This window comes from Cottoperca gobio, chromosome 14, assembly GCF_900634415.1.
Source record: "Cottoperca gobio chromosome 14, fCotGob3.1, whole genome shotgun sequence".
NCBI classification, from domain to species: Eukaryota; Metazoa; Chordata; class Actinopteri; order Perciformes; family Bovichtidae; genus Cottoperca; species Cottoperca gobio.
The window spans coordinates 8,778,430-8,790,681 of record NC_041368.1 but is presented as its reverse complement, the minus strand read 5'-3'; the positions used below and the strand labels follow the sequence as shown (position 1 = coordinate 8,790,681).

Here is a 12,252-nt window from a genome sequence, read left to right as displayed (position 1 = left end):
ATCTGGAGTACTCGGGAGCATTTGTTTTTACACTTGTCCTTCACATTTACAGGCAGCGGCCAGCTCTGGGAGAATGTTTGGCTCACCTTGCAGCAGCTATGCCAGTGGCCTATTTAGAGCCTAATCTAAATGAATTCAACGCTTTCTCTGTCTACACCACGAAGTCACCCAGGGAGAGAGCCAGTGAGTGCATCACCTATTCTTTAGCTTTGATTTCTCTCTGACTAAGTCTTGTTTCTGAATTTAATTTCTTTCACTATCTCTTTTGTGAATACCAAAGTCTTGGGCCTTCCCCATGAGGTCCAGGAATTATGTCCAGACATTCCTGAGCTGGATGCTCTGCTAAAGGAGATTGGGGAGTTGGCAGAGTCGGGGGCTCGTTATACTGAGATGCCTCATGTGATTGAAATCACTCTGCCCATGCTGTGTAACTACCTGCCTCGCTGGTGGGAGAAGGGACTTGAGAACTTCCCTGATATGGATGGGCAGATCTGCACTGATGTCACATCAGAACACCTCAATCAGCTGCTGGGCAGCATCATGAAAATAGTTGTGAACAACTTGGGTATCGATGAAGCCTCTTGGATGAAGAGGTTGGCTGGTGAGCACCTCTTTGAACTCTATTAGGCCCCGATCAGACAGAGCGCTTTTTGCAGGTTGAAAAACGTGAGGAGCCTTTTTTGTTGAAGTCTACAATTTCAAAAAAGGGTATTATTTAAATTGTTGCTAGGTAACCACCAAATGATTGCTTGCATTATCTTAAGACAAACCTACATAATAGTTAATAGTACAGTTTAATGAAAACAACTCTCAAGTACCGCACCCTCCAGGAACGCTGTTTTCTGGTCAGATCATGGTAACTACGTTTGGTAAAGTCATATAGCTCCTGCATCCACCGACCAGCCACCACAGAGGCCCGTGATTAGCCAATGGGAAAGAAAATGACATCGGGGGCTTTTCCTCTCTGAATTGAAGTTTTTTCAGGGTGCTCCTGCATAAATGCGAGCCGATCAGCAACGCAAAAGCAGCGCAAAACACCTTCACTCTCATTAAAACCAAAGAGAGTCCCGCCACTGGCTGCTAAAAGGTGCGCTGTCTGATCGGGCCTTTAATGTGTCACAGTGCACAACTGAGTGGGTTGTTGTTTTTTGGCGAGATGACACCATTTGCTTTCTCTCTTAGTGTTTTCACAGCCCATTGTCAGCAGGGCAAAGCCAGAAATGCTCAAGTCCCATTTTATCCCAACAATGGAGAAGCTGAAGAAACGCACTTCAAAGGTGGTGGCTGAAGAAGACCATTTGCGGATGGAGGGGAAATCAGAGGGGGATGAGGAAGACGGCACTATACGTGATGAGTTTGCTGTCCTCTGCAGAGACTTGTATGCCCTCTACCCTCTACTTATTCGCTACGTGGACAACAACAGGTACAATAACACAGAATTTAATTGAAAGGTTATGCACTCATCTTTTCATATATTGTTCATTGGCCATGCTTGTTGTGACTTGTAGGAGCCTTAAATGAATTTGTTCTGCTGCAGGGCAAGATGGCTGACATGCCCAGACCCAGATGCAGAAGAGCTTTTCCGAATGGTTGGAGAGGTCTTTATTTTCTGGTCCAAATCTCATGTGAGTACGTTCATTTGGCCTTTGAATGCAGCCATTTGTTGCAGCTCGCATCCTTTACTGTATGTTTCCCATTTCTCGCTCTATTGTAGAACTTCAAACGAGAGGAACAGAACTTTGTGGTGATGAATGAGATCAATAACATGTCATTCCTTACCGCTGACAGCAAGAGCAAAATGAGCAAGGTGAGTTAATGAAATCAGTGCTGGAGTGATGCTGGTGTAGTGTCAGGTCTCAACTCAGTATATTTTGTAACAGCTGTATGTGTTTCTTTCTTTTTGCCCTCGTTTCTTTTTTTACCATGATTTAAAGATTTTGTTACTATACCAACCATTTTCAGCCTGGTAGAAATGGTCATGTATTAAACTATTATTACCCTTAGTATGGCTGTAGGAAATTCAAACTATAATCCAACAAAGCAGTCTAAAGTTGAAAGGCTCTCACAATCTTTACCAGGTACAGGATGTCAGTGCCTCATTTTCTGGTAGTTTCTGATTTTGTTTGTTCTTTTCTTTGATGTCCTTGTGTATTGGGCTTGGTTAAACATAGCGAAGCCTTCTATAACTTTTGGAGGTTTGATTTTAATTCGCAATTTTTAGAACGATGGCAGTTGTGTTAACAATATTCTCTCTTTGGCTGTCCTTTGTCCTCTTCTTTTGGGTTGCGGCTGGGTTTCCAGGGCGGGGACTCAGAGGTTAGACTTTGTTCCTGCACGACCGCTGTGCTGACCGCATGGCACCTCACTTTGGGGGAGCTTTTCATCAACCTCTCCAGCACACTGGCACCTCTGATCCACATATAGCACATCTACAAACACACAAGTACACAGACACACACAAAGACGTGTTCAGAGACACATGACCCAAGACAATAATTTAGTGCCAGTGACAAATGCTTTTTCTGTACACGCAGCTGTATCTGCTTCGTCATGAATACTTTGCAGTCTATTAAGAGTGGAACAGTTGAGAATTTGTCATTGCTATAAATATGTAGTTAAATATATTATTAGAATATGAAAATCCTTGCCACAAGTCTCTTCAAAGGAGCAACAGATGGCGTTTGTATCCACTTACTGACATTAGCATTGCTATACCCCAGTGACCGAGCCTTTACACAGTCTACATACACTTAAACTTGTGCAAAATTATAAACAAGGAACAACTGTAATGAATGTGCACTTGGACAAAACACACATTATTCACATGAAGGATCACTGGACAAAAGGCCAGTCCTGCCAGTGTGTGAGGGGGGGAGTCTGGAGGCGCTTGATGAAAGTACTCAGCTGTAGATTTGGGCTCATGGCACTGGGCTTTACACCAAGCCCAAGGTGGCAGTGAAAGCACAGTGCCATCATCCTGTCACTGAGTTTGCTCTTTTCTGATCATAGTTGAGGTGGAGTCTTCTAGTATGTCTTTTGTTTCTCTCCGTCGAAGGATAGTTGACCTGTAGCTTTTGTAATGCAGCTTTTTGCCACTAGGGGATGATGTTAGTCTTCTCTGTGCTCTTTCTTCTCTCCTCCCTGGAAATGCCATGGCACATCATGGTTTAGTTTCCTTTACACTCCCTAGTATCCACACTAACACATGCCTTGATGCTTAACATCACTGAAGCAGATTTCTTGAAGCATTTGTTGGGTTCCCTCTTTAGAATGTGCTCAAAATCACCATGAACCTAACCAATACATTAATTCACTTTTATTATCTATATTATCCCCCAAAATGCTTTGCACCCTGTTTCCTCTAAACTAGTCTTCCGTAACACACTTGCGTCTGGCAGTGAATTGAAGCAGAAGCAGTGGATGATGCACATCTGGCACTGATAGGGTTTGTTATTTAACTTAGATAGGGGGGCGTAGGGCCTCTGGGATTTACCTAATTGTACATGTCTGACAACGACACCCCAACAAACACCTATAATGAAAACATTGCTGATAGAAAGCCTGTAACCGGCCTCTTCTATTCACTTTTCCATTTCAGCCTTAATGTATGTGTCTGAATTATAATTAATGAACAGACCTACCTGTAAAATCTAGCCATCACAAGGCAAGCTAAGGGTTTACACACTTGAGCCACCGTAAACGTTAAACACCATAATAACCGACTTTGTAAAGGTCAGTGGACCGGCAGGTGCTTCTAGCACTTGCTAGCAGCAATACGTGTGGTAAAGAGTAGTATCATTATCACTCATCAATATTGTTGCCTTTTCTGTGAGGTGTTATCTACACTTCTATGGCTCAAATAGAAATACTATGTGACCTGCATTTATACATTGTATGCTCTCACATACATTTGCACATCTTGGAGGACTTCAGAAAGAGCAGATAACAGAAGCACTGAACTCTCACAGAAACAGAACAGGAGCACAGGGACATATCCCATAGACAGTGTGTTTTACATTAGGTGTGTGATTTTAACAGCCTGCCACTAACTCTAATTTCAAGAGTTTTGTTCTGTAACATCATCTAATATTTTAATCTTTCACCAAGGGCTGCTTTTGTTCCAAAAAAAACAAAACAATCCACAATTAGAGAAACACATCTGGAGTTTGTTTGAGCTATTTCTCCTGAATGCTGAATGGGTTGTCACGTGAATGAAATCTGTTTTCTGTTGCATGTTTTGTAAATGTAATTTCACTGATTTACTTTCTTATAAGACCCATTCCTTCCAGCTTCCCCTTCCCCAAGCCAGCATATCCCCACTTTGCCCACACATTTTCACTATACCCTCTACTTACCAGTCTGAGCTCAGAGAAACAATGATCTTTATATTGGGGGGGAACAACAGAACATAGATGTATGTAAACAGATAATATAGGCACCTACCTTTCCTTTACACATTGTAACTGAGTAACATGTTTAATAAGAATCCTCAGTGAATGTAACCGGGTATTTCCACATGGAGAGATCTACGGTTTGCATAGTTGCATAATGAACAGCTTGCAGAACTGTATAGTGCTCGGCCTTTACTAAAAGGTAGGTGATGTTCAATATTTAGTATTAAAACAATCACCTTGGTTTGTCATTGATTTGAATTATTTCATATTCACTTTGTGTGATGTACGGTAACATATACTGGACATAGAAGCAGTTGCTTTTTTGTTCTTGTGGTGTTGCAGTCATTCCTAGTATTATAGAACAAAAGGTAAATACTAATGAGGGCTTCTATCCATGAAAGTGAATCGAGGCTGTAATGTGTTCGATACTAAGCAGCGGTAACTGCTGTGTCACACCTCTGGCATTTTATAAGATACTGTGAATGCTTTTTGGTTATTGTCCCTTTTCTCAGGGTGGAGGCTCAGATACAGAACGCACCAAGAAGAAAAGACGTGGAGATCGTTACTCTGTGCAGACTTCACTTATTGTGGCTGCCTTGAAAAAGATGCTCCCCATAGGCCTCAACATGTGCTCTCCCGCCGATCAGGAGCTTATCAACTTGGCCAAGATCCGATACTCTTTGGTAGTTTTTTATGACTTTGAATGAGCTTGATTGTGGTAAACTTCTGTTGTCTGACTTGTATCACGTAGTATCTGTCGTATAGTAACCATTCCGTAACAGTTTTACCTCCCAAACCATTTTTAGGGGGGACAATGGTTGATAGTCGTTTTACTTTACAGAGAGACACAGATGAGGAAGTAAGAGAGTTCCTGCAGAATAACCTCCATCTTCAGGGCAAGGTATAATTCCTCGACTGTTTGTCCAGTAGTGTTGTATTTACTTCCAAGCAATTGTATTTGTGATAATCAAACTACATAATCACAATGCATATCCAAAAAGCTGTGTGTCCCTGTGTTCGGGAAAGGTGGACAATCCATCAATGCGCTGGCAGATGGCTCTGTACAAGGAGATGGCGGGGAAGGCTGAAGATGCTGACGCTCCAATAAAAGTTGTCAAGAGAGTGCAGGAGGTTTCTGCTGTCCTCTATCACCTTGAAGTGGTGAGTTGCCATTCTCAACCATTCCTGTACTAACTGTAGTAGATGCATCCTGTCTCTCCTGCACGTAGGAGTATGAGAAGGGACCTCTGACAGAGATTTTAAAAAATGTGTACTTATTTTTCAAATTAGATATGAATATTCTACTATTAAAATAATTATAATAAACACATTGCTCAATATTTGTGAGTTTGGTAGAAGCACAATATGTAGCAGAGATATAAAAGATTGTGTGTTTTTTAAACATTAAAGCTTGTCAACAGGTTCATAGAGAAACACAGTATGAAGCTGTACAATATGTCCTCTTTAAAGAAATACTTAATGATGCTGCTTTACATGCACACTAGCAATACAGAAATAAGTTCACACTATTTTTCTTAGAAACCTCAGTAATTAATGCGATATGAACTTTTGAGCAAATAAAAACAAAAAATAACTTCAAGCTTTTTTTTTTAAATATGGTTTAGTAGCCCTTTAGTTCAACATATTTGACTAATGTGGTGCCTTAGACTCCACATTTGACTGGGATCATATCTTATATGATTACATATGACAAATACAATTGATTGATGTTGGAGGGAAATCAATCCAAAAATGAACAACTCTGAATTAAGGCTTTTCCTGCTGCGCATAGAAAGTTACTATAGCAGTTGTTGTGGCCGCTCTGCCAATGTCTACCTTCTCTGGTGCAGACGGAACACCCGTTTAAATCCAAGAAGATGGTGTGGCACAAACTTTTGTCCAAGCAGAGACGCCGGGCTGTGGTCGCTTGCTTTAGGATGACGCCACTATACAACATTCCAAGGTGAGGAACTGACACGTACAGTGTGGGGTGTTCACAAAATAACTACGGCAGATATGTGGAAGTGTATTTGTTTTGTTTTTTGCATTGCAGGCACAGAGCGTCAAACATGTTCCTTGAGGGATACAAACGCAATTGGCTTCACTCTGAGGGTTACTCATTTGAAGACAGGATGATAAATGACTTATCTGTGAGTGTCATCTCTCATCTGTTTCATCTTGAATAGTTTTTTTCTGTGCCATTACTCACCCTTCCTCTCCTTGTACATCCCAGAAAGCAATGGAGCAAGAGGAAGGAGATGAAGAGGAGGAAAGAGAAACAAAGCCAGATCCCCTCCACCAGCTTATTCTGCATTTCAGTCGTACCGCTCTGACAGAAAAGAGGTTCGACAGGTCCTCGCTTATACAGCAACACTGAAATGCAGGAATGTGGTGTCAACACAGGGTGGCAGTTGTCCCTCGTTTACAAATTGTCTTCTCTTATCTCTATTTCAGTAAACTTGATACTGATCATCTTTATATGGCATATGCAGATATTATGGCAAAGGTGAGTCATTACAAAGGGTTTTGACTATAGAGCTGCAGCGATTCATCGACTGATCGCTTAGTCGATCTCCATAATCGGCAGCTATTTTTAAGTTATTTTCAGCAAATGGCTGAAAACGCTGTTTATCGCCTCTTGTATATGGAGGGTTCCTGCTTTTCTCTCTTTTATATCATATCAAACTAAATATCTTTAAAGACATCTAAAGATTTTTGAGAAACTAGGTCACTATGTTGATTTTTCACTATTTTATGACATTTTATAGTCAAAAGCAAGATTTTGGGCAGATTAATCGATAATGAAAACAATCTTTAGTCACAATCCTATTTGACTATGCGTTACCAATGAGCGTGGGTTTTGTGTATGATGTACCTTGAAAGGCTTGTATTTTTTCTTCTCTTCATTTATTTAGAGTTGCCATATTGGTGAGGAAGAAGAAGGAGGAGAGGAAATGGGGGAAAATGCTGAGGATGAGATGCCGTTTGAGGTGCGACAAACAGAACTGGTAATGGGCGGCGAGGGGGGCTGGGGACCAGGAACACAGAGGAGCGGTAGCTCTCGACGCATTGAGTGACCTCATCATCAGAACATTACTTCATAAGCATATCTCTCTCTCTTTCCTTGTTTTGTCTCGTTACCTCTGTCTGTTCTGTCTGTCTCTTCTGTTATTATGTTCTGCTCCATTCATTGTGAGTTGCTTGATTTAGAAACTCAAAGCTCCAATCCAGATTTAGTTTACTGCATCAATTACTCTATGTATCCTCGTCTTTTCAAATCCTCCTACTATTTGGGCCAAAATGTTATTGTTCTCCAATTTCAACAAGCACTTATTTAAATGTAACATTTACTATTTCAGAAGACCTATTGGTCACTTTTGTGTGGCTCGAAATCTGGATTGGGACTAATTAGATTAAACTAAAAATTAATGTAATTTAACATCAACAACATTAATAAATAAAAATAATCTAACTGATAATCATCACACTAATAATAATTCACTTCGAAATCAGTTATCAACTCAGCTTGATGGACAATGTTAACCACAAGTTATGAAAATTAAGCAACGTGTAAGAAAAATGTAGCTCAAAGGTGTTCTTGTTACACCATAGACTACCACTCTGTTCATTCCTCGAGTTTTACTCCGTACAGCTCATAGAAATGGAGTGGACTGGCAGCATTTTTAATAATTTATGGTTCCCTTGACAGGAAACACCAGCTGCCACCGTGCAGCCTGTACTACATTCCTTGTGACAAGTTTAGGAGTCTCAGACACTTATTGAGACACCCAGTGTGCTGACTTCACTGTCTACTGGAGCTGTACTATTAGAAAGGATTTGTGTTTGTTTGACCATAAACAATTTTTTGTGCTTTGTCAACACATATTGTTGCTTTAAACTACTAAAAATATGTATAAATTCAAAAATGCCTTAAAAAAGTGTGAGGGCTTATATCAAACTGGGGAGTTAGACATGCTCAAATACTGCACGGAAAGGCAGGAGATCAGATTAGAAGTTATTGAAGGCCATTCAAATGCAAATCTCTAATGAAAGTGATTTTGAATGTGATTTAACACAAACTCACTGACTAGATATGTCATTCCTCCCAGTTTATATAGCTGTCTGATTTGTCTTTCTCTTTCTCTCTGTCTCTTTCCCCATCGCTCCATGTAATCCCTCTCACCTTCATAACAGTCTTCTTTAACTGAACGTTACTCATCAATGTTCCCTTCCCCCACTCACATAGCGTACTGACAGACTACAGTGAAAGCCAGTGTAGAACATGCAACGCTAAAAGCTATACATTCATACTCATAGTTTTAAAAGTCGCATACATCATACAGTGCATAGTTCACAATCAGGTTTCATCAGATAGTCACTAGTTACTGCAGTTTGAGGTCCAACTGCACAACACATAGTGGGTAGAGCACGGCCAGGCATACGTGGGTGGGTGGGAGGGGGGTGGACGTGGGGAGGGGGGAGGGGGGTGGCTTAGTGTCAGGATGTGGGATGTTACAAGATGATTTGTGATGTGGCTGAACAGAGGAATGTCAATTTGTCCTATGAAAGCAGAGATATTTATTTGATTGCACATTTTCTGGCCTTTCATTCCCAGTTGGCTAAATACTATAAATAAAGAATTGTGCATTAGCACAAGTAGAGATTGAATGCCATTTAAAGCCAGAGCTGTCATGAATAAAAGAGTAAAACAAACTACAAACATAAACCTTAGTTTGTTTACTCTTTTATGCGTCATGTCTTGTAAAGCTTCCTTCCTTTGTCTTTTCCCCACCTGTGTCATCTTCTGCCCCATCCTGAGGAGAGTGACTTTCAAAACGAATAAGGAATTAAACCACAAACAAAAACCATAGGACCATGACACAGAGCAATGTTTTGTTTTGTGTGAATATTTCAAACCATTTCTTTAAAAAAGCCACACTGATACGAAATGCCAAAGAAATATCTCTGACTCAGAGGGATTGTAGTTCTTGTTCAAAGTGTCTTCTTTGCAGGGCTGTTACAATTAAGACACTTTGGTGAACTCTGTGGCTCAAATGCTAAGCCAATTGGGCTATTTCCTGTAGTCTAACGCTTGCTCCAGCTAGCAAACGTGAAAAGTAACAACTCCATGACTAATAAAGTGAAGTGACAGATGTGTGCAAGAGTCAGACAGGAACTTTAGATGGACAGTAACAAACCATAATGCAAATGTCAGAATATTTTCATATAAAACAAAGATGAAAAATATGATATGACCTTGATTTTTACTTATAGTTCATTTACAGAACTTACCATTTGATAGATGCTTTTTCTTTGAGGATCACTTTATGTACAGAAGCGTAATTCTACAGTTATGGACCGTTTGAGGGGGGAAAATGGTAAGTTGATTAGACAGTAATACGATGAAAAGTTAGGGACTTGAGTGAAAGGAGAGTGAATGTGAATTGAAATTGAGAATATTAATTGATAGAATGGACAACGTTTCTTTACATTTAAACATCTAAAGCCTCTTGCACCAGCTGTATGTAAGAACAAAAGAACGTTTCAGTGCTTGCCCCACTAATTGTAAACTGAAAGATAAGATTCCCTACGAAGAATTTATCTAACAACTTTGAAAACTTTGTTGGGTTTAATGCATTAGATTGGACACCCTCAGATACTGCTTTACAGGGAAAACCCTCATCTGAAGTCAGTTAGAAGACATTTAGTTATTAGCCCTCTGGGATGCACAGACACAAACTAGTTTTTAGCGTAAATATTAGCTGTTAGTAAATATAGCTTTTATTGGTTTATTTCTGAATATTTTAAAGCATTTCTTAAAGCAAGTAGTTCTTCCATAAATATTAGTTGTTAGCAAATATATACTCCCAGTAACTGGTGTATCTAATTAACTGACAGAACAATCGTTAGCTTGTTAATATATGACCCGTCTGCAGTGAGGAGTAAATAAGATATTAATACGTTCGCCGTATCTACCTACATTAACAAAAGATATATCTTTTGTGGCTCTAAAACTGTCATTTGAAGTTATGCTAGCTTGATGCTACAGTGACTTCCTGTTTACATAGTTCATTGCTCTTCATTGGACAAGGCTATAAAGCTTTTCTAGCAACCGATTTACACATTACTAAAGTCTTGACTAGAGTGCAAGCCCGATTCGTTAAATCACTGGTTTGAAACTAGTTAGAATTTAGGAAGGACTTCATGTTCAAACAATCCTGGTGTAGTTACTACTGCTACTGAATATTTAATCAAATATCTGACCTAAAAAAGTCCATTCTATCTATTCAAATTCTCTGTTTGAAATATAACAGTACCAAATGCTCATTGAGTTTGTGTCTATCACAGGAAAAAGAAATGGAGAAACAAAGGCTCCTGTACCAGCAGTCCCGACTTCATAACCGTGGTGCTGCAGAGATGGTCCTGCAAATGATTAGTGCCTGCAAAGGTAGTCTTGCTCCCCATCTTTGGTCCTTTGCCTTGAAGCGTGCCTGCACTGTGATTCAGTTTACTCTTGCCATGTTTATGTCTTTTTTTTATGTAGGTGAGACTGGCCCAATGGTGACTACAACCCTCAAGCTGGGCATCTCTATCCTGAATGGCGGAAACAGTGAGGTTCAACGGGTATGTGTTCAGATTCTTTTTTAAATTTGAAGTAACCTTTAAAAAAATATTTTTCTCTTTTTATGGATAACCCCATCTTTCTTTTAGAAAATGCTGGAGTACTTGAGGGATAAGAAGGATGTAGGCTTCTTTTTGAGTGTCCAGGCATTGATGCAGACATGCAGGTCAGTTATCAATCAATTAACATTTTCAACTTTTGAATAGTAAATTTAAGTGTATTCATTTGAAGAATCCACATCTAAAAATGTGCTTGTGAATTTTGCAGTGTCCTGGATCTAAATGCCTTTGAGAGGCAGAACAAAGCAGAGGGTCTGGGCATGGTGTCAGAGGAGGGCACTAGTAAGTTTCCATACTCTTTTCATCCGCATCACTTTTTTCACATCTAATAAGGCCTCAGATACAGCAGGCAAGACATCCCACCACAGCCATTGTTTAAAGCAGGGGTGTCAAACTCATTTTAGTTCAGGGGCCACATACAGCAAATTTTGATCTCAAGTGGCCGGACCAGTAAAATCACATCAATCTATAAATAACAACAACTCCAAATGTTTCCCTTTGTTTTAGTGCAAGAAAGTACATTCTGAAAATGTTCAAATTTAATGAACTATCTTTTTTACTCAACATTATGAACAACCTGACATTTCTTAAGAAAAGAAGGTGCAATTCCAACAATATTCTGCCTCAGTTTATCATTTACACAGTGTGCATTACAACTTACAGATCACAATGTCGCTATAAAGGCACAAAACATTTCGTCACAGGTATCTGGAACAGTAGTTTACAACTAATCTTTACACTTTGCAAAGTCATCCCGCTGGGCCGGATTGGACCCTTTGGCGGGCCGATTTTGGCCCCCGGGGCGCATGTTTGACACCCCTGGTTTAGGTAGGTAACAGTCCTGCATCAGCCACAGATACCAGATTTCTTTCTCTTTTTTTTTGTCAGAACATTTGATTTATTTATTGCTTTTGGGATGTAAAGACTATTTCAACAAATATATATATCATGCTTATAGTATAGTATAGCTATAGACGTCCTGCCTCATTAAGATTCCTAAAGCCATCAATGCCAATCAGTGTCCACCTGATAAGGAAGTGCCAGCCCTCTTCTTCTGTTTATTGACTGGAGACTGCAGCAGCTCAGCCTCCTGGTGACGCTTTTATTGTGTAGCCAATGAACTGCTCGATCTTTACACATCTGACACTCATGCTTAAATTTTTTCAAATGTTGTAAT

The 12,252-nt window shown here is 39.9% G+C and overlaps 1 protein-coding gene across 1 annotated transcript in view; it reads left to right on the top strand.

Annotated features, from left to right (window-relative positions):
• LOC115019446 (ryanodine receptor 1-like) overlaps positions 1-12,252 on the top strand; it is a 51,573-nt gene that overhangs the window by 24,169 nt on the left and 15,152 nt on the right. Inside the window, exons 68-85 of the mRNA XM_029449011.1 lie at positions 53-183; positions 281-601; positions 1,183-1,423; positions 1,538-1,625; positions 1,715-1,807; positions 2,302-2,316; positions 4,907-5,077; positions 5,236-5,295; positions 5,421-5,555; positions 6,245-6,357; positions 6,448-6,544; positions 6,628-6,737; positions 6,849-6,900; positions 7,310-7,384; positions 10,743-10,842; positions 10,939-11,018; positions 11,106-11,182; positions 11,284-11,357. Coding sequence (XP_029304871.1) covers positions 53-183; positions 281-601; positions 1,183-1,423; positions 1,538-1,625; positions 1,715-1,807; positions 2,302-2,316; positions 4,907-5,077; positions 5,236-5,295; positions 5,421-5,555; positions 6,245-6,357; positions 6,448-6,544; positions 6,628-6,737; positions 6,849-6,900; positions 7,310-7,384; positions 10,743-10,842; positions 10,939-11,018; positions 11,106-11,182; positions 11,284-11,357 — 2,033 coding nt within the window. The remainder of the gene's footprint in view (positions 1-52; positions 184-280; positions 602-1,182; positions 1,424-1,537; positions 1,626-1,714; positions 1,808-2,301; positions 2,317-4,906; positions 5,078-5,235; positions 5,296-5,420; positions 5,556-6,244; positions 6,358-6,447; positions 6,545-6,627; positions 6,738-6,848; positions 6,901-7,309; positions 7,385-10,742; positions 10,843-10,938; positions 11,019-11,105; positions 11,183-11,283; positions 11,358-12,252) is intronic.